At 41.6% G+C, this 24,572-nt stretch overlaps 1 protein-coding gene across 1 annotated transcript in view; it reads left to right on the forward strand.

Annotated features, from left to right (window-relative positions):
- SPTLC2 (serine palmitoyltransferase long chain base subunit 2) overlaps positions 1-24,572 on the forward strand; it is a 102,828-nt gene that overhangs the window by 17,849 nt on the left and 60,407 nt on the right. The window contains exons 2-3 of the mRNA XM_068963712.1: positions 9,141-9,335; positions 24,136-24,290. Of these exons, the coding sequence (XP_068819813.1) occupies positions 9,141-9,335; positions 24,136-24,290 (350 nt within the window). The remainder of the gene's footprint in view (positions 1-9,140; positions 9,336-24,135; positions 24,291-24,572) is intronic.

Here is a 24,572-nt window from a genome sequence, read left to right on the forward strand (position 1 = left end):
ATCTCCTTGCAGTCCAAGGGACTCTCAAGAGTCTTCTCCAACACTACAGTTCAAAAGCATCAATTCTTCAGTGCTCAGCTTTCTTCACAGTCCAACTCTCACATCCATACGTGACCACTGGAAAAACCATAGCCTTGACTAGACAGACCTTTGTTGGCAAAGTAATGTCTCTGCTTTTGAATATGCTATCTAGGTTGGTCATAACTTTCCTTCCAAGGAGTAAGCATCTTTTAATTTCATGGCTGCAGTCACCATCTGCAGTGATTTTGGAGCCCAAAAAAATAAAGTCTGACGCTGTTTCCACTGTTTCCCCATCTATTTGCCATGAAGTGATCGGACCAGGTGCCATGATCTTTGTTTTCTGAATGTTGAGCTTTAAGCCAACTTTTTTACTCTCCTCTTTGATTTTCCTCAAGAGGCTTTTTAGTTCCTCTTCACTTTCTGCCGTAAGGGTGGTGTCATCTGCATATCTGAGGTTATTGATATTTCTTCCAGCAATCTTGATTCCAGCTTGTGCTTCTTCCAGCCCAGCGTTTCTCATGATGTACTCTGCATAGAAGTTAAATAAGCAGGGTAACAATATACAGCCTTGACATACTCCTTTTCCTATTTGGAACCAGTCTGTTGTTCCATGTCCAGTTCTAACTGTTGCTTCCTTACCTGTATATAGGTTTCTCAAGAGGCAGGTCAGGTGGTCTGGTAGTCAAAACTCTTTCAGAATTTTCCACAGTTTGTTGTGATCCACACAGTCAAAGGCTTTGGCATAGTCAATAAAGCAGAAATAGATGTTTCTCAGGAACTCTCTTGCTTTTTTGATGATCCAGCGGATGTTGGCAATTTGATCTCTGGTTCCTCTGCCTTTTCTAAAACCAGCTTAAACATCTAGAAGTTCACGGTTCACGTACTGCTGAAGCCTGGCTTGGTGAACTTTGAGCATTACTTTACTAGCATGTGAGATGAGTGCAAGTGTGTGGTAGTTTGAGCATTCTTTGGCATTGCCTTTCTTTGGGATTGGAATGAAAACTGACCTTTTCCAGTCCTGTGGCCACTGCTGAGTTTTCCAAATTTGCTGGGATATTGAGTGCAGCACTTTCACAGCATCATCTTTCAGGATTTGAAAGAACTCAACTGGAGTTCCATCACCTCCACTAGCTTTGTTTGTAGTGATGCTTTCTAAGGCCCACTTGACTTCACATTCCAGGATGTCTGGCTCTAGGTGAGTGATCACACCATTGTGATTATCTTGGTCGTGAAGATCTTTTTTGTACAGTTCTATGTATTCTTGCCACCTCTTCTTAATATCTTCTGCTTCTGTTAGGTCCATACCATTTCTGTCCTTTATCGAGTCCATCTTTGCATGAAATGTTCCCTTGGTATCTCTAATTTTCTTGAAGAGATCTCTAGTCTTTCCCATTCTGTTGTTTTCCTCTATTTCTTTGTATTGATTGCTGAAGAAGGCTTTCTTATCTCTCCTTGCTATTCTTTGGAACTCTGCATTCAGATGCTTCTATCTTTCCTTTTCTCCTTTGCTTTTCGCTTCTCTTCTTTTCACAGCTATTTGTAAGGCCTCCCCAGACAGCCATTTTGCTTTTTTCCATTTCTTTTCCATGGGGATGATCTTGATCCCTGTCTCCTGTACAGTGTCATGAACCTCAGTCCCTAGTTCATCACGCACTCTGTCTATCAGATCTAGTCCCTTAAATCTATTTCTCACTTCCACTGTATAATCATAAGGGATTTGATTTAGGTCATACCTGAATGGTCTAGTGGTTTTCCCTACCTTCTTCAATTTAAGTCTGAATTTGGCAATAAGGAGTTCATGATCTGAGCCACAGTCAGCTCCCGGTCTTGTTTTTGCTGACTGTATAGAGCTTCTCCATCTTTGGCTGCAAAAATGGGAAGTTCAGACAAACTTAGCAGGCAAATATTATCTGAATTTTGATTGTTGCCCTTTAAAAAAATGCTAGTTCTGACTTCCCCCCCTTTTTTGGGCGTCTATCGTCATGCGTATTAATGAGAATGTGGGGAGAGGTTACTTAGAGCAGGCAGTTAGAACCTGATGTCCCTTAATATAGAGAAGTAAGTACTTAGACAATGTTGAGCCAGGTATCCCTTATCCTAGGTAAGATTGTAAGCAGTATTCCAAATGTACAGAATTGATAATGTGGGGAGCCAGTTTTTAAAATTTACTAAAGCCCTAAAAGTTTTCAGGCTGTGCCAACATACAAAAAACTAGTAAGTGCAGGAAAAAAGTTCTAAAGTATTTTTAACACAGAATCTATGTCTGGTAAATTTCTTTCAGTTGATAGCAACGGACTCTCACTGGACAAAATGGTGACTTATTGTCAGGATGATGAGTATAGAAGCAAAAGTGAAAGGAGGGGGTGGGGAGGCATTGATGAACCACTCAGAAAAGGTGGAATGACAGGAAATAACACGGTCCTTGGGAGTTACTCCCTGCAGCTGGTTGTGGACCTTTTCCCCAGGATGTTGGCGGTCCAGTGCCCTTCAGACTCCTTCACCAATGAAATTTTAAATCCTCGCGTGACCGAGTTAACTGGGTTCATTTTGGCAGAGTTGCCTACCCGTGTGCCAGCCAGTTGGGAGCCAGGAAATCGGGTCCTACTGCACAGGTGTGACCACCAGGCGCCCACCCCTGGTGTGAAGGAGTATTCCCAGAAAAGGGAGACCGATGTGACTCTGGTGGCCTTTCCAGTTTGTGGCCACTACAAAGCCAGGCTGGCGAGCACTGCATTACTACAGGCCCAGAACACACTAGAGGCGGGAGAGACCTCAGGGAAGATGTGAGATTTGCGCAGACCCGCCCTGGCACACCATCTCCTGTGACGTTCATCTGTCATACCTCGATGCTTATCTGGAGACAGGAGTGCTACCGAGATGCGGGTAGTGGGTGACGATAGAAACTCCCGTGCAGAGCACCACTGCCCAGAGCGCACAGGGAGCCGCAGTCTGAAATCATGCAGAGGGTACAGACTTGGAGTTTGCAGGAGGAATATGGTCATGTGAAAATACAGCTGGCTGTGGAAGCATTTCTTAGTCCATTCCATCTGAGATAATAATCAACAAGAAATCAGGAATTTATCCTGATTGCAAGAAAAAAAAAATGTGGACTCCCTGCTTTTCAAAATGAGGACACTTCTGGAAATAACACGTTCAGAGTGTCGCATAGCTTGTGTGATGGGCGTAAAGCTCCAAACTATTTTCTCTAGTATGTGTGGTAGGCAGTAGAGAGAGGCTAGTACATTGCAGGAAAATTCCAAGAAAAGACCATTTCAGCAGAACTGATTTTTAAGGAACAACCCAGCATATTGCTGGAAATGAATGGGGTTCATTTGAAAGAAAAAACATAACAGTCCTTTGATGGCTGAGGCATAATGGGTGGTTCATATTGAACTTTAGTTTTTAAAGTAATGTCCGTCCCAAGCTCTCCTCCAGGTGGACACGTTCTGTCGTGATAAGGCAGGTCCTGTGATCCTGCTGTCACGCTGAGTGGGAACGTGTGCGTTTGCTTTAAAAGAAATCATGCTGCTGTGATTTTGTGTTTATATCATAAACGTAAGGTTCCATTTTCCAATAATTACTTCCTCATTATTGCTTCATTGCATAGTTGCTTTGTTTGCTTTTATGGGATTCTTGAAACCTCTGCTCAGGCTTATTCCTTCTAGTTATTTTACAGTGAAACCACCCCCTCAACCCCCCCCCCCCCCCCTTTTTTTTTTTCTTTTCTGAAAGGAAAGAGAGAATGCAATACATTATCCAAATCTTTCTTTTGCTACAAAAGACACTCCTAGGACAATTAGCAAAATCTAAATAAAGTCCATATTAGTATTCTAACAATTTCCTGATTTTGATAATTGTCCTGCAGTTAGGTAAGAAGATGTCTTTGTTTTTAGAATATGCACTGAACACTTGCTCACATGGCCTTTCCTCAGTGGAGATCTCTGCCTGCTCTTCTTCTAAGATCAGATGGACTTCCCTGGTGGTAAAAAATCTGCCTGCCAACGCAGAAGATGCAGGTTTGATCCTTGGGTTGGGAAGATCCCCTGGAGAAGGAAATGGCAACCCACTCCAGTATTCTTGGGATTACTGAGAAATCCCATGGACAGGAGCCTAGCAAGCTACAGTCCATGGGGTTGCGAAAGAGTCAGACATGACTTAGTGACTAAACAACAACAGTCACATCAAGGGCCTCCCAGGTGGCACAGTGGTAAAGAACCCACCTGCTAGTGCAGGAGACGCAAGAGTCTCGGGTTAGTTCCCTGGTCTGGAAAGATCCCCTGGAGGAGGAAATGGCAACCTGCTCCAGTATTCTTGCCTGGAAAACCCCGTGGACAGAGGAACCTGGTGGGCTACAGTCCATGGGGTCACAAAGAGTTGAACGCAACTGAACACAGTCACATTAAAAGGGCCTCACCTTTGGGACCTAAACAGATTTATCCCCCAAAGGCCCCGCCTTCAGACACCTTCCCACAGAAAGGCTTAGGCTTTTAACATCTGAATGGGGGCAGAGACACAAGCACTCAGCCCCTAACATCCTGCCCAAGGCCCTCCTGAGTGTGCTCAGTCTGTCAGTCACATCCAGCTCTTTGTGATCCCACAGACTGTAGCCCACCAGGCACCTCTGTTCTAAAAGTCATGTTTTTTCAGTTCAGTCACTCAGTCGTGTCTGACACTGCGACCCCATGGACTGCAGCACGCCAGGCTTCCCTGTCCATCACCAACTCCCAGAGTTTACTCAGACTCATGTCGAGTTGGTGATGCCATCCAGCCATCTCATCCTCTGTCATCCCCTCTCCTTCTACCTTCAGTCTTTCAATCAAGCATTAGGGTCTTTTCAAATGAGTCAGTTCTCCACATCAGATGGCCAAAGTACTGGAATTTCAGCTTCAGCATAGTCTTTCTAAAGAATATTCAGGACTGATTTCCTTTAGGATGGACTGGTTGGATCTCCTTGCAGTCCAAGGGACTCTCAAGAGTTTTCTCCAACACCACAGTTCAAAAGCATCAATTTTTCGGTGCTTAGTTTTCTTTATAGTCCAACTCTCTCATCCGTACACGACCACTGGAAAAACCATAGCCTTGACTAGATGGACTTTTGTTGTCAAAGTAATATCTCTGCTTTTTAATATGCTGTCTAGGTTGGTCATAGCTTTTCTTCCAAGGAGCAAGTGTCTTTTAATTTCACTGCAGTGATTTTGGAGCCCAAGAAGATAAAGTCTGTCACTGTTCCCATTGTTTCCCCATCTGTTTACCATGAAGTGATGACCAGATGCCATGATCTTAGTTTTCTGAATGTTGCGTTTTACACCAACTTTTTCACTCTCCTCTTTCATTTTCATCAAGAAGCTTGAGGTTTTCACTCTTCTCTTTCACTTTCATCAAGAGGCTTCATCATGTTTTATGGTGTGTACTTAAGGTCTTGACTTAAAAATTTTTTATTTGCCTTTTTTATTTTAGGAAAAAAACATTACCATTCAAGCAAATGTATCTTGGTATTCACTGGCATTCTTAAATTTCCCTTGATGATGAGTACTAACAGCGTCACACTCTAATCTGCTCAATGTAAAATTTTTTAACCTGGAGGGAGTAAAATGCTAATTTATTTATTGCCTTGTTGTCAATATAATTATCAAGTTACAACGATTGAAAGGTCTCTTAGGAGCCCTCTTGTGTGGTGAATCCAGAATATGAAATAACCCTGTAAGGGCTTATAGCCTGTGTTTTAGAGTGAACTTGATCTCCAGTTCAGTCGAGACTAGAAAGTGTCAGATCTGAGTTCTAGGGATGTCGTAACATTAATTGGGCAATCCCCGTACAGAGCAAAGAGCATAATGTGCATTTTCATTTACAGATATTTGTTGAGCTCCTACAAGGTGCCAACTTTCTGTAATACAAATGGTAATAAAAGGCCACTTCCCCCTTGGCTTGTGGGATCTTAGTTTCCCAACCAGGAATTGAATCCATACCCATGGCAGTGAAAACACAAGAGTCCTAACCACTGGACCGCCAGGGAATTCCCAGAAGGAAACATTATTGAGTACCTACTGTTTGTTCAGTTCAATTCAGTCGCTCAGTCATGTCCGACTCTTTGTGACCCCATGGACTGCAGTACGCCAGGCCTCCCTGTCCATCACCAACTCCCAGAGTTTACTCAGACTCATGTCCATTGAGTCGGTGATGCCATCCAACCATCTCATCCTCTGTTGTCCTCTTCTCCTCCCACCTTCAATCTTTCCCAGCATCAGGGTCTTTTCAAATGAGTCAGTTCTTTGCATCAGGTAGCCAAAGTATTGGCGTTTCAGCCTCAGTGTCAGTCTGTCCAATGAATATTCAGAGTTGATTTCCTTTAGGATGGACTGGTTAGATCTCCTTCTAGTCCAAGGGACTCTCAAGAGTCTTCTCCAACACCACAGTTCTAAAGCATCAATGCTTCGGCTCTCAGCTTTCTTTATAGTCCAGCTCTCACATCCATTCATGACCATTGGAAAAGCCATAGCTATGACTAGATGAACCTTTGTTGGCAAAATAATGTCTCTGCTTTTTAGTATGCTGTCTAGATTGGTCATAACTTTTCTTCCAAGGAGCAAGTGTCTTTTAATTTCATGGCTGCAGTCACCATCTGCAGTGATTTTGGAGCCTCAAAAAATAAAGTCAGCCACTGTTTCCACTGTTTCCCCATCTATTTCCCATGAAGTGATGGGACCAGATGCCATGATCTTAGTTTTCTGAATGTTGTTAGCACTTAATAAATCCTATGCTGAGTGCTAGTTGTACAGTGAACAGAAATCTGGTGCTTTCCCTTATGGAATATTATATACATATAGGGTGATAACACCATTATTTTTATTTGAATCACATCAGGGTTCAGATTTAGCATTCAGATGGTAAAGAAATCTGCCTGCAGTGTGGGAGACCTGGGTTGGATCCCTGGGTTGGGAAGATCCCCTGGACAAGGAACTGGCAACCCACTCCAGTATTCTTGCCTTAATAATCTTGCCTGGAGAATCGCATGGACAGAGGAGCCTGGCAGGCTACAGTCCTTGAGGTCACAAAGACTTGGGCACAACTGAGCGACTCACAGACATGTGCTTTGACTGAGGCCACATTATAGAAGTTGTTTCACAGTTGAATCTCAGTTAAATGCATTAAAATGCATTTAATTTTATTAAATGAAGCTATGAGAGAATCACACAATATTCCAAAGCAAACTAAGGATTAAACGTCCTACTTCCTGCTCAGTTCAGTCAACTGTGTAAATTTACATAGTCTTGCTGGTTTGGGTGTGTCTGAAAATAAAGGCAAATATCTTTTTTAAAGAGATCCACTCACAGCATTCCTGGCATATGTATCTCCACACATTTGTTAGAGACATAGGAGCTCTGAAAATTGCCTTTTTATTTGTATGTTCTATTGAGAAAAAACAGTTTAAACAGTTTCAGAGTTAAAAGGTGAGTTAGGTACTGGTATTCAAACACAGTGTTCTTACGGCAGAGTATTTTTATAGTTGTTTTTTTTTTTAAGGATCAGGATGTTATTTTTCTTGTGTTTTAAGTGATCTTGATTTTGCTTTGTCCAGCTTAATAGCTTGCTTACATGTTATTACTTTTAAACAATTTTTTAATCTTCAAATATTGACTTATTTTTAACTATTTTGTTCTAGACACATTACAGCTTTGCTCCTGCATAAAAGTTTACTATGCACTAGATGTTAACGCAGACTTCCATCTCTGGGGAAGAGATTGATAAAGACCTAAGTCAGTTTTATGAATAGTTTTCAGAAGTTCTTTAGGCATCAAATTGAATTAGTACCAACAGATTCCATGTATCTTGCCTATGCAAATGTCTTTCCTCCATCAAATACAGTAAGTTCTTCCCAAACTGTTCTGACTTGCAGCATTCTAGTAGCTTTCTCAAGCTAACATTCCCAGGATACAGAAATCTAAAATATATTTAGTCCTTGGCTTAGGTTGCCTGAGAGGCCAGGAAAGAGTCTTCTATTCCTTTGGAATTCTTCTTAACTCGAGTACAGTTGAAATTGAAAATATATGAAAATTGAAAATATATGTTCCTGGTAAACTGTGATTATAAATTGTGATGGAGAGGGAAGCCTGGCGTGCTGCAGTCCCTGGGGTCGCAAAGAGTCGGACACAACTGAGCGACTGAACTGAACTGAAATTGTGATTGACCATCCTCACAGCAGTTGGTTGTTTCAGAGTTAAGATTAAAAGTACATACAAACTACTTCAGTGGAAATTTACTCTAAAGCAACATTTCCATTAAAATTGAACAGAGAGTAAAAAGTTTTCACCTGTGGGATCAAAAGTATAGTACCTTGTTGTTTTTGTGTTAAATTTTGGATATCCCTAAAAAAGGAAGCTAGGCATAATCTTAGAGTGTTTGGAAAGAGTCACTAGGTCAGGATGAAGGAGAACAGAATGATTTCAGGACTGTTACTGATCACGCTCACAGTTTTTCCCCTTGTGTTAGATTTCACTTCCTTTTTGCTTTATAGATTGCTGGATCACTCTTATGTAAGCATTTTACTCTGCACATAATTTATTTGTATTAGCACTAACAACAAAGGCCAGTATAAACTGTGTGTTTTCATAGGGCCTCATGGTGATAATTATTTGAAATGCTGTGGCTTGATGACTTTAAGAATATAAGCTAGTAAAACATTTATGAATGTTTTATTTTATTCTAAAACTGAATTTACTTTTGATTATTTGTAAGCTAATATGCTGTTTTCAGAACAGGCTTTCTCTTTGTCCATTTCTGTTTTCTTCATTAGAACAAAGGAAATTATGCGTTCTCCAGCTATACCATTTTAGGATCTCTTTCGTAAAATAAAATGATAGAAATCAATGTTAAGCGTTTTTCTTAGACAGTCCTTCTTCCTTTGTTTCTCTTGCTGTTCATCTGAAGTATATATAACTTGAAATTTATTTCCATTGAAAAGATTTATGCCTTGCTTAGAACTTAATGGATGTTTGGATTTTTTTTTTTTTTTTTTGACAATTACTTAGAGAATTCTGAAGGTTACACATCCAGACTCAGATTTTAAGCAGTAATCTTTTTCTTACCATGACTGAAATAAACATTTTTAACTTCCCTTTTAGGTACATCATGTTACACAAAATGGAGGACTGTATAAAAGACCCTTTAATGAAGGTTTTGAAGAAACACCAATGCTGGTTGCTGTGCTTACTTATGTGGGGTACGGTGTCCTCACTCTGTTTGGATACCTCCGAGATTTCTTGAGGCATTGGAGAATTGAAAAGTGTCACCATGCAACCGAAAGAGAGGAACAAAAGGTAATTGTCAGTCTTCAATTCTGAAAACGAAAGCCTCTTATCTTGCTGTTTTCACTCATTTTTTTCTCTAGGCATTTGGGTATACATTAAAGTTTTAAAAAATGATAATAATCTAGACGCAGTTAAATGAAAACATTCCACAAGGAAAGTGAGGACAAAGGTGAAGACACAGAGAAATCAAAGAATGAAACATCTATACTTACTTCATGGCCAGGAAAGCTGCAGTTCACAGGATAAGTGATGTTTCCCGAGATGAGTGATGTCAGAACTGGCTTGTGGGGGCGGGCCTTTGAAGAGCCAGAAGCCATGCCCTTTCTGTTCACAGCACCACATGGTGTCCAAGTTGTGTCTCCAGTCTTCAGGAAAGACCATGTTCTTCAGAACGCATGTTGTGTTTTGTCATAGACATGTTGTACGCGCTTGTCTTGTTCACAGGTCGCCTCTACCCCCCAAAAACGCAAACCCTGAAGCAGAGTGTGGCTGAGCCCCTCTGTTTCCATGGCAAGCGGTCTTGTTTTAGCCCCTCTGTTTCCATGGAGAGCAGTCTTGTTTTAGCCAAGGTAAACAGAGATGTGATGATTGTCTCGGGAAGGAGACCCTCTTTCCCCTCACTTCACTTATCTCTGCATACTCCTTTGTGCCTCTGTAGTTAAGTATAATATACATGTATTATCTACTCTTTAAAAAATTGTTGTAAATCAACTATACTCCAATAAAATACAAACAAACAAAGCCTAAGTTGTCTTGTGCTGAGGAACAACAGTATGTTCTTTGCCAAACCAAAACTTTCGTTATGGGCATTTTTAAATTTTTTCGATTTAATTATTTAAAATTATTAAAGATTTTCTTTTTCCCATAATAAATGTTTTTTCTTTCCTTTTTCCATTGAAAAAATAAGTAAATAGAATCAGGGTGAAATAATGTCCGATGTTGCAAAAAGCAAACTTGAGTGTTCTCACGTGTGAAGTATGGAGAGGGTGGCCCTCCAGGCCAGGGCATGTGCTTGATCAGAGAAGGGATTCAGAAGTTGGGCGCTTGTGGCCCACCGAACCTCTCACTTCCGTGGGGCACAGGAGGAGCGAGGCAGGTGTGGCAGCAGTGAGACCAGCGCTGAGAGGGGGCAGCGATACTGGGAGTGGATGGCGAGACGCGGGAAGGGGAGTAAGGCACCAGGAAACACGGGGAAGGAAAGGGCGTCCTCGGCTCCTAGGAGGCGAAACCTTGGGGATCCTGAAACTGGGAGAGCTGAGGAGCCAGGCCCTCTTCTCTCAGTCAACCATGCTGTCCCCTCCCCAGCCCCAAAGCCACAAGCTGCCCTTCCTTGTTGCCCTAGCTAACGCAGGCAAAACCCTGCTTTCTGAACTCTAGAACTCTGAATGCCAGACTAATTTTCATCATTAAAACTAGAACAAATTAAATTTCTTTTATTCACTTCTTTCCCCCCGTCTCTACCCCTGTATATCCCAAATAGGCTTTCTGGTAAGTTGCATCCACAGTACTGATTTTTCACGCCCTTCAGGTTTGGTTTACCCAGTATCGGTTATTAGCTTACAATCTACTTCCTGTCTTGTTACAGTACCACGATAACTAATGTACAAACCAATATCTTCCTTATTAGACTGAATTGGTGGTGCTGGTGGTGACTGATGGGAACTAAAGTTTTATTCACTGAATATTCAGACTAGAAAATCTTTATCCACAGGGACCTCTCGTAGTGTCTGTACCCTATGGCAACCTAATGATTGACATGTACAGCTAGGGTCGGGGGAGCGCCAATTGTGGTGTAGAGAGATTTGCTGCTGAGGGGGTAGAAGTGTAGGCAGAGGCTCGGGGGGTGTTTGGGAGAGCTAGGAAGTGCACGTGTGAGAAGCTGTGTTTGAATGTTTGGTAGTCAGGGAGAGGTCCGAGGCAGTTTTGAGCAGGGGAGTGACTGGAGAGTGTGCACAGCTGGTGCGCGCGCTCACAGTGTGGTGGAAGAACAGATGAGCCCGTGGGATGCATCTGAACTCCTTTGTGAAGGAGGACATTGTCTTCGGAACTTGTTTCACGTCTCCAGAGGGTAAATTGCCTGTTTGGAAGCATTGGGACTGCCTATGTGTGTACTTTGCTTTGTGTAGAAGGATTGGAACACGTAGATTTTCTTCTTAAATCTGATTCTGTTGAGGAAACACAAACACTTCAAAATCATGGGGCTTTGCAAAGCACCGTGCAGGTAAATAGTACTTGGATTGTATGCAGACGTAGAACAGAAAAGTAAGCTGAGTAGCACAGAGTGAATCAGGAAATAATTCTTGAAGGAAGTAATGGGAGGAAGTATATAGAACAGAGGGAACATTTACCTATAGAGTTTGTTCACGGGACGACCGTACTCAGTCACTCAAATCCATTTCAGTAGGATTTTCATAGTAGTTGGCGTTAGCAGCTAAACCTGAATTCTGCCATTTTCTTGTAACAGTTCAGCTTTTAGAAGGGAAGGAAAGCTTCTTTGGCTTTATGGTAGATCATGTGTGTTTTCTTATGCTGGATTAGATGTAGCGAGAGGGATAGGCCATTTTAAAACTGTTGCACCCGAAAGAGGGGAGATAAAGTGCTTGCTTAGGATCGTAAAATGCAGATATAACGTTGTTACTTTCTTATTTCCCTGAGTGAGTGGTGCTTGTAACCACATCCTTATTTTTTCTCTCATTCCATTACGAAAGTGAGCCTGCTTAAACTATTTATGTTAGTTTTTCTTTCTGTGTTGCTTTGGGTAGAAATGAACCACACAGTCTTGCTAGTAAAGGTGAGTTTTGCATAAGTGTGTTCTGTTTTACATAACTTGCATAAAATTGTTGGAATTCTTTACTGCTTGATTCTCTGTTACTGGTGATGGTTTGGATGAAAATGTTTTTTTTTTCAGTCTGATTTCTTTATTATGTGAGATGAAGCTAGTAGTTCAGAAACATGTATGTGATAGATACAGTAAAAGCTTGAGTTAATAAAAATGTTCCAACATCTAAATAGGAAATACCTAGAAGTCAGGAGCAAATTATGGTGGTTAGTTACCACACGGGCTTCCCTGCTGGCTCAGTGGTAAAGAATCTGCCTGCAATGCTGGAGACACAGGTTCAGTCCCTGCATCAGGAAGGTTACCTGGAGAAAGAAGTGGCAGCCCACTCCAGCATTCTTGTCTGGAGAATCCCCATGGACAGAGGAGCCTGGCGGGCTGCAAAGAATCGGCCACAGCTGAGCGACTAAGCACAGCACATCGCCAGTTAACAATGTCGTGACGGTTTGAAGTGGACAGCGAAGGGACTCAGCCATACGTATACTTGTATCCATTTTCCCCCAAACTCCCCTCCCATCCAGGCTGCCACATAACATTGGGCCAGAGTTCCGTGTGGTCTACAATAGGCCCTTGTTCATTATCCAACACTTTTTTTTCTTCTAATGCTTATTTATTCATTTAATTTCGTCTGTGCTGGGTCTTCATTACCGCGAGAGCTGCTCTGTAGTTGCGATGCTCGAGCCTCTCGTGTGGCTTTTCTTGTTGGGGAGCACGGGCTTTAGGGCTTTAGCAGCTGCGACATGCGGGCTCAGTAGCTGCAGCTCAGGTTCCAGAGCACGGGCTCAGTTGCCCCACAGCATGTGGGATCTTCCCTCATCAGGGATCAAACCTGTGTCTCCTGCATTGGCAGGTGGATACTTTACCACCGAACCTCCAAGAAAGTCCCCTGCTTTTTTTTTTTTTTAACAGCTTTATTGAGATATAATTTATATACCATGAAGGGCACCTGTGTAAAACGTACAGTTGAATGATTTTTATTACTATTTACGGAAAAGGTACAGCCAGCACCATAAGCTAATCTTAGAGCGTTTTCATTTTCTGAAAAAGGAACCCATATCCAATAACAATCTCCCTTCCTCACCCCACGGTCAGGAGCCACTAATCTACTTTCCATCTCTAGATATTTCGTATAAATGGGATGATACAATGTGTAATTTTTTGTGTCTGGCTTCTTTCACTTGGAATGTTTTTGGAATTCATCCATGTATAAAAAGTGAAAAAAAAGTGAAAGTGTTAGTCGCTCCGTTGTGTCTGACTCTTTGCAACCCCATGGACTGTGCCCGCCAAGCTTCTCTGTCCATGGGGTTCTCCAGGCAAGAGTACTGGAGTGGGGTGTCATTCTCTTCTCCAGGGGATCTTCCCGACCCAGGGATCGAACCCGGGTCTCCTGCATCACAGTTAGGTTCTTTACTGTCTGAGCCACCAGGGAAGCCCCATGGTGTATTCATTTCTTTTTTTTGGCTAAATCTTTATTTCATTGTATAGAATAGTCGTCTGTTTTTATTTCTTCTAGGGATTTCTCACTGGGAATCTAAATCCAGAATAAACCTTTTTAAAGAGTTTTATTGAATGTTACAACTTTCCCCTTTTGCACTAGTGATGTTGCTAGGTTTACAAGAGTTTCCCTGTCACCTGTTAGGCTTTTTTGTTTATAGCAACAATGTAGCTTTTTTAGGAAGTTTTTTGACTTTTGAATCTTGAGGTCTCTGTTTCTTTATTTAGCTGTTCTTTGCATTCAGCAGTTTGGAACTGTTTTTTACTATTAACTCAGAATGTGGAAGTTTAAAAACCAAGTGTCCTATCCCCTATCCTCAGTCAGTCTAAGTTTAAATTGAGTACTGTTGTGGTGTCAAACCAGCAAACCGATTTCAAAATGCTTATTACGATAAAGTTTAAAAACATTAATAAAATTCATAGGTTCCAGAGACTACCTGTAAGCCCTCTCAACAGCTCTTAGATCCCAGTGTAAGAAACCATGTTGAGGTTTCCTTAGATTTCAAACTATATTTTGGTTTTGTTGGTTCTCATTAAAACATTTGGAAAATGCCATGACATCTTTGGTAGTAGATGACTGAAAATGTAAAAAAAACGGTCTTCTCTACCTGTGTGTGGCTGTCCAGGCTGTCCAGTAGAGCTGGTCGTGGATAGCGCAGGCTAGTCCTCTGCTCCTGATGACTGTGCAGTCAGTGCTGGCCTCTGGGATTCCCGAGTCAGCTTCGCCTTAGTTTGTCCTGTATCACATCATTGCAAGTAGCATAGACGGTTATTTCTCCCATCTCAGGAAAAAACCTTCTCTCGATCCTTTCTCCTCATTTATGCCTCCTTTCTTCTTTTAAAGCAGAGTTCTTTGATGGAGCAATGTCTTTCTTTCTGCTGTCCACTGAATCCTCTCCAGTCCAGATTTTGCCCCTACCACTTCAACTGAAACAGTTCCTGTATTGCAGAATCTGATAGTCTTTTCTCAGTCTGCGTCCTGTTTGGCCTCTCAGCAGCGTTTGACCCAGCTGATCACTCGCTCCTTCTGAAGCATTCTGCTCGCTTGGTTTCCTGGACCTGATTGCATTTGACCCAGCTGATCACTCGCTCCTTCTGAAGCATTCTGCTCGCTTGGTTTCCTGGACCTGATGGCCTGTTTCTCCTGTCTTTCTGGCTGTTTTCTCTCATCCTCTCCTCCTGCATCCTGGTCATTTGCCCAGCTTCTCAATGTTGGTGTAGGTTGTGGCGCAGGCTTCATGCTTAGTCCTCTTCTCTTCTCATCTGCACTCACTCCCTTGGTGATTTCATCCACTGTTTTGGTTTTCTGTACGACGAGAATGTCTAAATACATGTCTCCAGCACTGTCTCCCTCACTGGGCTTTACACTGTGTAGGTAGCTGCCCACTTGCATCTCCACATAGGCCCCGCAAACTCCGCGTGTCTAAAACTGAGCGGACATACCCTTCTCTAATCAGCCAGCAGGCTTCCCCATCTCCCTGAATAACAGTTCTCTTCTTCCAGTTGCTTAGGCTTTGGAGTTAATCCTCTGTTCTTCTTTTTGGCATATGCCTTTTGTGGTCCATTAGGAAATTCAGACTTCACCCCTTTTTTATCAATGTTAATTTATCACCTAGGCATAATTTATTGCTTACTTAGCCTCTCACCCCTCTGCTCCAGGCACACTGGTCTCTTTGCATTTCCGTCAAGGCTCTAAGTAAGTATACTCTTGCTTCGATGCCATTGCACTTGCTGTTCACCTGCCAGGAAAGCTCTGCCCCAGGTAGTCTTGTGAATGGTTTCCTTGCTTTCTCTTCCTTATTGTACCCTGGCCACCCTAGCTAAGTTTCAGCATGACGCCAGCATTTCACATCCTGCTTCTGTTTCATTCTTGTTTTCATGAGCACTTTTTACTACTGACATACTTTATATTTTATACATGTGTCTTTTTTCGTATCTGTTTCTTCCACTAAAGCATAAATTCCACAAGGGCAAAGAGTATTACTTTCTTTTTGTTCACTGTATAATCGATGCCTGAAAGACTGCTTGGCACATGTTAATGTATCATATTACACATTCAGTTAAGTGTTTAAGAGGTGAGTGCTAAGGTGTGAGTGGTGGTAATAATTACAGTGAAAAGTTCTGGGCTTTGAATTGATGTATTCACAGTCCTATGTGTGTTTGTGTGTGTGTGAATACATATTCAGATGCAGACACACAGATGACCCACTTTTAGATTTAGAGAAAATAAATGTCTCTAATCTTGAGATCTCGTTTTATGCCTTCACTGATGTTACAGAAACAGCAAGGAAGTGACCTCCTATAACATTAAAAGCATGGAAGAACACACAGTAAGTAAGATGACTTACATGAATAATAGGGAAAGCTCTTGACCACAATTCAGAGATTTTTAAGTCACCAGCTTAATAACTTTTCTCAGGTTATTTCACCTGATTGTCTTCATTCAGTGGAGTTAGAGATGACATTGTTAGTTTATAATACCCCTAGCCACATAATGCTTTTTTTTAAATTAATTTTTATTGGAGTTTAGTTCCTTTTTACGATGTTGTGTTAGTGTCTGCTGTTCAGCAAAGTGAGCCAACTATGCATATGCATATATTCCTTCTTTTTTGGATTGCTTTTCATTTTCGTTACTTCTTCAGGTGGGAATTACATAGGATTTTCAGAATCTCTTAATTTAAGTATTGGAACAATCTTGTCATGTTTCAGCTATATCTGGACATACCTTATGAGGTTATTTCCTTCTCTAGAAAAGGTGTTGCCAAAATAAAAATTTAGACCATTAAAGACTTTTTATCATTAGCCTGTCTTTGATATGCGGTATCCTCTTTATCATGCTTCCTAGGTGGCTCAGTGGTAAAGAACCCACTTGCTAATGCAGGACCTGCAGGGATTCAATCCCTAGGCTGGGTAGATCCCCTGGAGAAGGAAATAGCAAACTCACTCCGGTGTTCTTGTCTGGATAATCTGTGGACAGGGGGCCTGGCGGGGTAGTCCATGGAGTCTCAAAGAGTCAGACATGACTGAGCACACACACAGTCAGTCAGTCAGTCAGTCAGTCATCCTGTTTATCACCATGAAATGTCTCAACAGTACTGTAGTAACCTGTAAACACCGTTCAGTTCAGTTCAGCTGCTCAGTTGTGTCCGATTCTTTGTGACCCCATGAATTGCAGCACGCCAGGCCTCCCTGTGCATCACCAACTCCCAGAGTTTACCCAAACTCATGTCCATCGAGTTGGTGATGCCATCCAGCCATCTCATCCTCTGTCGTCCCCTTCTCCTCCAGCCCCCAATCCCTCCCAGCATCAGGGTCTTTTCCAGTGAGTCAGCTCTTTCCATGAGGTGGCCAAAGTACTGGAGTTTCAGCTTTAGTATCAGTCCTTCCAGTGAACACCCAGGACTGATCTCCTTTAGAACGGACTGGTTGGATCTCCTTGCAGTCTAAGGGACTCTCAAGAGTCTTCTCCAACATCACAGTTCAAAAGCCATCAATTCTTCGGTGCTTAGCTTTATTCAGAGTCCAACTCTCACATCCATACATGACCACTGGAAAAACCGTAGCCTTGACTAGACGGACCTTTGTTGGCAAAGCAATGTCCCTGCTTTTGAATATGCTGTCTAGGTTGGTCATAACTTTCCTTCCAAGGAGTGAGCATCTTTTAATTTCATGGCTGCAATCACCATCTGTAGTGATTTTGGAGTCCCCAAAACTAAAGTCTGACACTGTTTCCCCATCTATTTCCCATGAAGTGATGGGACCAGATGCCATGATCTTCGTTTTCTCAATGTTGAGCTTTAAGCCAACTTTTTTACTCTCCTCTTTCACCTTCATCAAGAGGCTTTTTAGGTCCTCTTCATTTTCTGCCATAAGGGTGGTGTCATCTGCATATCTGAGGTTATTGATATATCTCCCGGCAATCTTGATTCCAGCTTGTGCTTCTTCCAGCCCAGCATTTCTCATGATGTACTCTGCATATAAGTGAATAAGTAGGGTGACAATATACAGCCTTGACCTACTCCTTTTCCTATTTGGAACCAGTCTGTTGTTCCATGTCCAGTTCTAACTGTTGCTTCCTGACCTGCATATAGGTTTCTTAAGAGGCAGGTCAGGTGATGTGGTATTCCCATCTCTTTCAGAATTTTCCAGTTTGTTGTGATCCACATAGTCAAAGTCTTTGGCATAGTCAATAAAGCAGAAATAGATGTTTTTCTGGAACTCTAGAGCATTTTTAAAGAAAAGGTTTCTGGTGTGTGGCCTTCAGTTTCAGTGGCCGAAGGTTTGGAAGCACCCTGATGTTTCCCAAATAGCTACGTGCCTTAGTGCCAGCAGACACAGTGGGTTTTCTTGTGCTCAGATGTTAAAGCAAATTGGATTACACACTTTTGAGCTAGGCAGTTCAACAGACTCTGTCATGTAAAACTTCTGTTTGAGATTTATTGGAAAATGGTCTTTCCTTTACTTTTTCCTTTACTTTCCTGCGTCCTGGACGTAGGAATCTGGTTGAAGGGCCCTCGGCCTGAGCTGAGGATTGGAGACTGATCACCTTCTCTTGGCAGAGAACTTGAATTCTGGTTCTGGTTGGTCTGATTTTTGGTAGGGCCGAGTTCCAGTCTTCCCTTCTTTGGAGGCCCAGGGAAAAGTCCCATAATGCCTGGGTATCTGTAGGTGGCAGGAGACGTCTGTAAGGCCACCCCTTTCGCCCCCGCTCTCCCGCCTCCTTCTTCTTCTTTCAACCTGGCTTCCTTTCCTCCCTTGAAATCTTTGATGTTAGTACTTGGATTCTTGTATTTACAGGCTTCCCTGGTGGTGCACAGTTTAAAGTGTGTGCCTGCAATGTGGGAGACTGGGTTCGATCCCTGGGTCGGGAAGATTCCCCTGGAGAAGGAAATGGCAACCCACTCCAGTATTCTTGCCTGGAGAATCCCATGGATGGAGGAGCTTGGTGGGCTACAGTCCACGGGTCGCAAAGAGTCAGACAGGACTGAGCCGCTTCACTTTCACTTCACTTACTTTTTAACCTGTTCATTGGTTATATATAACCAATATGTACATATGTACAACACACGTCTTGAAAGGTTAATAAAAACATGGATGTGGTTGTCATGAGTGCTTATACACGTGAGCAGTGATGAAACTACCACCTTAGAGGTAACACATTGCTGTCACCTCAGAAACCACACCCCCACGTGTCACTTTTCAGTCCTGCCTTTTCCCTCTCCCCTAGGCTAGCGATTGTCCTGACTTTTCTTTATGGTTTTATCATCTGCATGTGTATCTATAAGCAATAAAACTTAGTTAAGTCCAGTTTTGAACATTCTATAAATGGATTTGCATTGTATATATTTTTGTGCCTTAGTTTTTGTATTCAGCATAGGATTCAGCTGTTTTATGGTGTACTTCTGCTTCATTTGTTCTCATTGCTGTATAGAATCCCAGTGTAGGAGTATAACTGCTAAAATTTATCTACTCTAGTATCAGTGGACATTGAGGCTTTTTTTTTTCCAGTTTTTGTCATGACTCATAAAGGTGCTGTCAGCTTTCTGATATATGTTTCCTGAACATGTATCTGTGAATTTCTCAAGTCTTAGAGTACATGGGTTATAGAATATGCATGCCTTCAACTTTACTAGATAGTGACAGACTGTTTTTCAGAGTGATTGTACTATTTTTTATACTTACCAGCTGTGTTTGAAAGTTCTCATTGTTCCACATCCTAACCAACAATTACTATTGTCAGAATTAACTTTTTTTGCCAGTCCTGGTGTATTTATGTCTAGTACCTCATTGTAGTTTTAATTTGCATTTCTCAATTGCCCAATTAAGCTAAACACCTTTGCATTATGTTTAATGATCATTTGATGTTTCTATTTTGTGAAGTGCCAATTAAAATCTTTGGCCTGTTTATCTGTTGGGTTTCTCTTTTGTTTTGTTTTTTTCTTAGCAGTTTATAGGAAATTTTTATGTCTTCTAGAAGACATTTTACAACTGTCTAAGCCCATTTTGTGACTTTTCTTGCCACTCTGTATATCTTTTTTAAAAAACTTATTTGTTTTTGATGGAAGAATAACTGCTTTACAGTATTGTGTTGGTGTCTACCAAACATCAACGCGAATCAGCCATAGGTTTTCTATGTGTGTCTTTTAATGAACAGAAGCTCTTTTACAGTAAGCGAGTGTCAGTCTTCCTGTATGAATAGCGCCTTTGGACTGTGTTTAAGGTATTTTGTCCTAAGTTTGTGAATTTGTTTTCCTGTTTTCGTTGCGTTTTAAATGATAAATATACATCAAATCACATGAAAATACCAATATCTGACCATTTTTGAACTGCTAAAATGATGATTTCAATGTGATTCAGTCTAATAAGATAAAGAAGGAAGGGCATATATCTGGACATAGTACAGATGTGTAAAGGTGTATAATACGGCTGTATATAATATGGTTGGTAAGTTCACCTTAGGTTGTGATAAAAATTGTTAATTCTTCTTAAAAAATTGCTTCCCTGCACTATAATTAGTACCTATTTTACCTATTTTTACATGAGAGAAGTAAACTAGCTGTCAGAAAGTGGGCCCCTGGCTTTTGACCTCTGCAGTTCAAGTAAAACATTCCCTCAGGGATTCTTGTCTGTGTCGCTTACCTCCTGTGGCTGAAAGACTGGTTTGAATGCAGAATAAGCACAGGCTTGTTCAGCCATTTTTCTATATGGATGTATGTACCCCCACATGGCCCCATTATTCAGCTTTTCAGAGAAAGTTTCTTTGTCATGGGGGCCAAAGTCCTTTTACACAGTAGATGCTGGAATTTTATTTATTTATTTTTTAGCCGCATTGTGCAGCTTATGGAACCTTAGTTCCCCAACCAAAGACTGAACCCAGGCCCAACAGCAGTGAAACTCTTGAGTTTTAACTCCTGGACCACCAGGGAATTCCCTGGAGTTTTGTCTTGAGATATTTGGGAAATGGCTAGCTTTGCAGCTAGAGAAGGCCATGGCACCCCACTCCAGTACTCTTGCCTGGAAAATCCCATGGATGGAGGAACCTGGTAGGCTGCAGTTCTTGGGGTCGCTACAAGTCGGACACAACTGAGTGACTTCACTTTTATTTTTCACTTTCATGCATTGGAGAAGGAAATGGCAACCCACTCCAGTGTTCTTGCTTGGAATCCCAAGCGAGGAGCCTGGTGGGCTGCCGTCTGTGGGGTCGCACAGGGTCGGACATGACTGAAGCGACAGCAGCAGCAGCAGCAGCAGCTTTACAGCCATCGCTTATCATAGCCTGTCTCACACTGCCGATGAAGTACAAGCTTAGCTTTTACTCCTCTGCCCCTAACGTTGCTCTTATTTATTGGGCTGGAGAAAAGGTTTGGTTTTTCCTGGCTCTAGTAGTACTTAGTTGTCTTTAACTTCATTCAAAAATTTTGTTAGATTGTATTGTGACAGGTGTTATATCAGTGTGCATTCTAATAAAATTATCAAAATTGTTGAATTTTTGTGTAGCTGTTTAAATATTGAAGATGGAGGAGAAAAGAAAAACATTTTCTCTATATTGAAAAAAGAAAGTGGAAGTGTTAGTTGTTCAATTGTGTCTGACTTGCAACCCTTAGACTGTAGCCCACCAGGCTCCTCTCTGTCCATGGAATTTTCCAGGCAAGAATAGTGGAGTAGGTAGCTATTCCCTTCTCAAAGGGATCTTCCCAACACAGGGATCAAACCCAGGTCTCTTGCATTGCAGGCAGATTCTATGTTTTATTATTCCAAGAAAGGTAACAATGCAGCAACTGCTGCTGCTGCTATTAAGTCGCTTCAGTCATGTCCAACTCTGTGCAACCCCAGAGACAGCAGCCCACCAGGCTCCCCCGTCCCTGGGGTTCTCCAGAAGCGGCTGAAACACACAAAAAAATACTTGTATGGTGTCTGGAGAAGGTACCGTGACTTATCTGTCAAAAGTGGTTTGTGAAGTTTCATGCTGAAGATTTTTCGCGGGATGATGCTTTACCATCGGGGAGACCAGTTGAAGTTGATTAACTAATGTGTCAAATTGAGATATTAATTGAGAACAACCAACATTATATTACACAGGAGATAGCTAACATATTCAAAATATCCAGATAAAGCTTACACCTGCTTGGTTATGTTAGTCACTTTGGTGTTTGGATTCCACATAAGTAAATAAAAACCTTCTTGACCGTATTTCCACGTGTGATTCTCTACTGAAATATAATGGAAAGTTTCATTTTTATAACAAGCTGTGATGGGCAATGAAAAGTGGATACTGTACAATAATGTTGGAATAATGTTCCCTTCCTGGGGCAAGGGAAATGAACACCAGAGGCTTCGTTGGTCTTCATGCAGTTAATTCCAGGAAGTACTGCTTCCTCTTAGAGCAACTGAAAGCACTTGACAAAAAGCATCTGGAATTAGTCAACAGAAAATGTACAATCTTCCATCAGGATACTGCAAGACTGCATGTTTCTCTAATGACCAGGCAAAAACTGTTACAGCTTGGCTGGGAAGTTCTGATTCATCTACCGTATTCACCAGACATCGCGCCTTTGGATTGCCATTTATTTTGAACTTTACAAAATTCTCTTAGTAGGAAAAATTTCAACTCCCTGGAAGACTGTAAAAGGCACTTGGAACAGTTCTTTGCTCAAAATGATAGTTTAGGGAAGGTGGAATTACGAAGTTGCCTGAAAAATAGCAGAAGGTAGTGGAACAAAATGGTGAATATGTTCAGTAAAGTTCTTGGTGAAAATGAAAATTTTTTTTTATTTTTAAGAATCTGCCTGCAATGCAAGAGACCTTGGTTTGATTCCTGGGTCAGAAAGTTTGGTGGCTCAGATGGTAAAGAATCTGTCTGTAGTGTGGGAGACCTGGGTTCAATCCCTGGGTTGGGAAGATCCCCTGGAGAAGGGAAAGGCTACCCACTCCATTATTCTTGCCTGGAGAATCCCCATGGACAGAAAAGCCTGGTGGGCTACATCCAGGGAGTCACAAAGAGTCGGACACAACTGAGTGGCTAAGCACAGCACAGCAGCCACTCCAGTATTCTTGGGCTTCATGGTGGCTCAGACGGTAAAGAATCCACCTGCAATGCGGGAGACCTGGGTTCGATCCCTGTGTTGGGGAGATCCCCTGGAAAAGGGTGTGGCAACCCACTCCAATTGTTGCCTGGAGAATCCCCAAGGACAGAGGAGCCTAGTGGGCTGTAGTCCACAAGGTCGCAAAGAGTCGGACACAACTGACCAACTAAGCACACAGCACACAAAAAACAGGAAACTTTCTGGTCCACCGAATATTTGAGTAGTAAGTTTCCAGTTGTGACAGAGCATTTGTGGATGTTTTCTCTTAAGGAAATGTAAATGTTAGAACCAATTGCAGGAAAGATGGTATCAGGTGTACCACAGATTCCTGAGAACTTTGTGACTGCTTTAGCTTTATTTAAGGAGATTTTTATCTACTGTGAGGCTTATTTAGTAGGCACTTTAGAGTCCAATGTCCTAGAAGGTTGTTAATTTTAAAGTTTTATGTAGAGCCTTCTTTAGCAGTGAAAATCTTTTACAGAATAAGGCTTAAACTTTTAATATTTTTGATTAGCTTATTTAAAAGATTAATTTGGGTTGGCACCAAGCCCAGATCTGAGGGCTAGAAGCTCAGTAGCTTGCTGACTGTTGTAAAACTCTGGTACAATTTGCTTCTGTTTTGTTTACCGGTTACCTTCAAGTAGACCTCATGTGGTCTGGTCACTCTGGTCTGGTCACTCTGTTCTGAGAACATTATGCCTTAATTAAAGCTCCACTGTGACTGTATTTTTTACAGACTTAGATTGTAGCATAACTTGTAAGGGAGATCTTTAAAGTCTAAAGTCTTGATCATGGAAATTCATTTTGAGATTTTTTTAAAGACTCCCATCCAAGGAAAGAAACCTAAGATAGGTGTCTTTCCATAACCTACCTTTTAGTTTTTCTTATTTATAATTCTTCTTTGGATTAATTTCCTTTTGATCCTTAAAAATATGCAAAGAATGGAATCTTAATTTTGGAATTATTTTTCTTGGTTGAAACTGGAATTATAGGATTTTATGGCATTTCTCCTAGTACATTATCGGGGCAGAGGTGGAGCAGAGAGCAGTGTTTTTAAGGTTATTAGGAAAGAAAACCATTTATTGACAGAATTGTACAACCAAGTTTTATTTTTATGAGGCCTGCTTTACGAAGTTAAATGCTTTGACCCTACTTTCATGCAGTCATGTAGTTACTTGCAACCATTTTCTTAGAGCTCATCGGTCAAAGCTAAGTGATTTTTATCTGGTTGAGTTGTTTTAAAACAATAGGAAGAATGGAAGCCTTCCCAAATGTTTTCCTTATCCATTAATTCTGAATAACTGACCTCTCCTTCTAAAGTGCTCTTGTAATATGAAAAGAGAAGTTGTGCAGAGAAACTCAGTTAAACATATGGTGTCTCCCCATTCGTTGGCAGGACTTTGTGTCCTTGTACCAGGATTTCGAGAACTTTTACACGAGGAATCTCTACATGCGGATCCGAGACAACTGGAACCGGCCCATCTGCAGTGTGCCTGGAGCCAGGGTGGACATCATGGAGAGACAGTCTCACGACTACAACTGGTCCTTCAAGTGAGTCTTGCTTGGGGAATTATTTCAGAGGATTTCTTCACCTCAGAAGATTTTCTATTGCAGTTAGAGTATTCTGTCAAAGCAGGAGTAGAAATATTGAGAGTACAATACAACATGATTAACTGTCTCGCTTGTTGTTCATTGTTTTGAAGATTTTTTTTAAATGCATCTCTCTATGACATCTGCCACTGTTGGATTATAACTGAAAAAAGATTTGACTTACTGAAAAAAACACACACAAAGAAAAATTGTCCTTTTTGTTGGGCCGTTTAGTAGAGTCAA

Source organism: Capricornis sumatraensis, chromosome 2, assembly GCF_032405125.1.
Source record: "Capricornis sumatraensis isolate serow.1 chromosome 2, serow.2, whole genome shotgun sequence".
Taxonomy (NCBI): domain Eukaryota; kingdom Metazoa; phylum Chordata; class Mammalia; order Artiodactyla; family Bovidae; genus Capricornis; species Capricornis sumatraensis.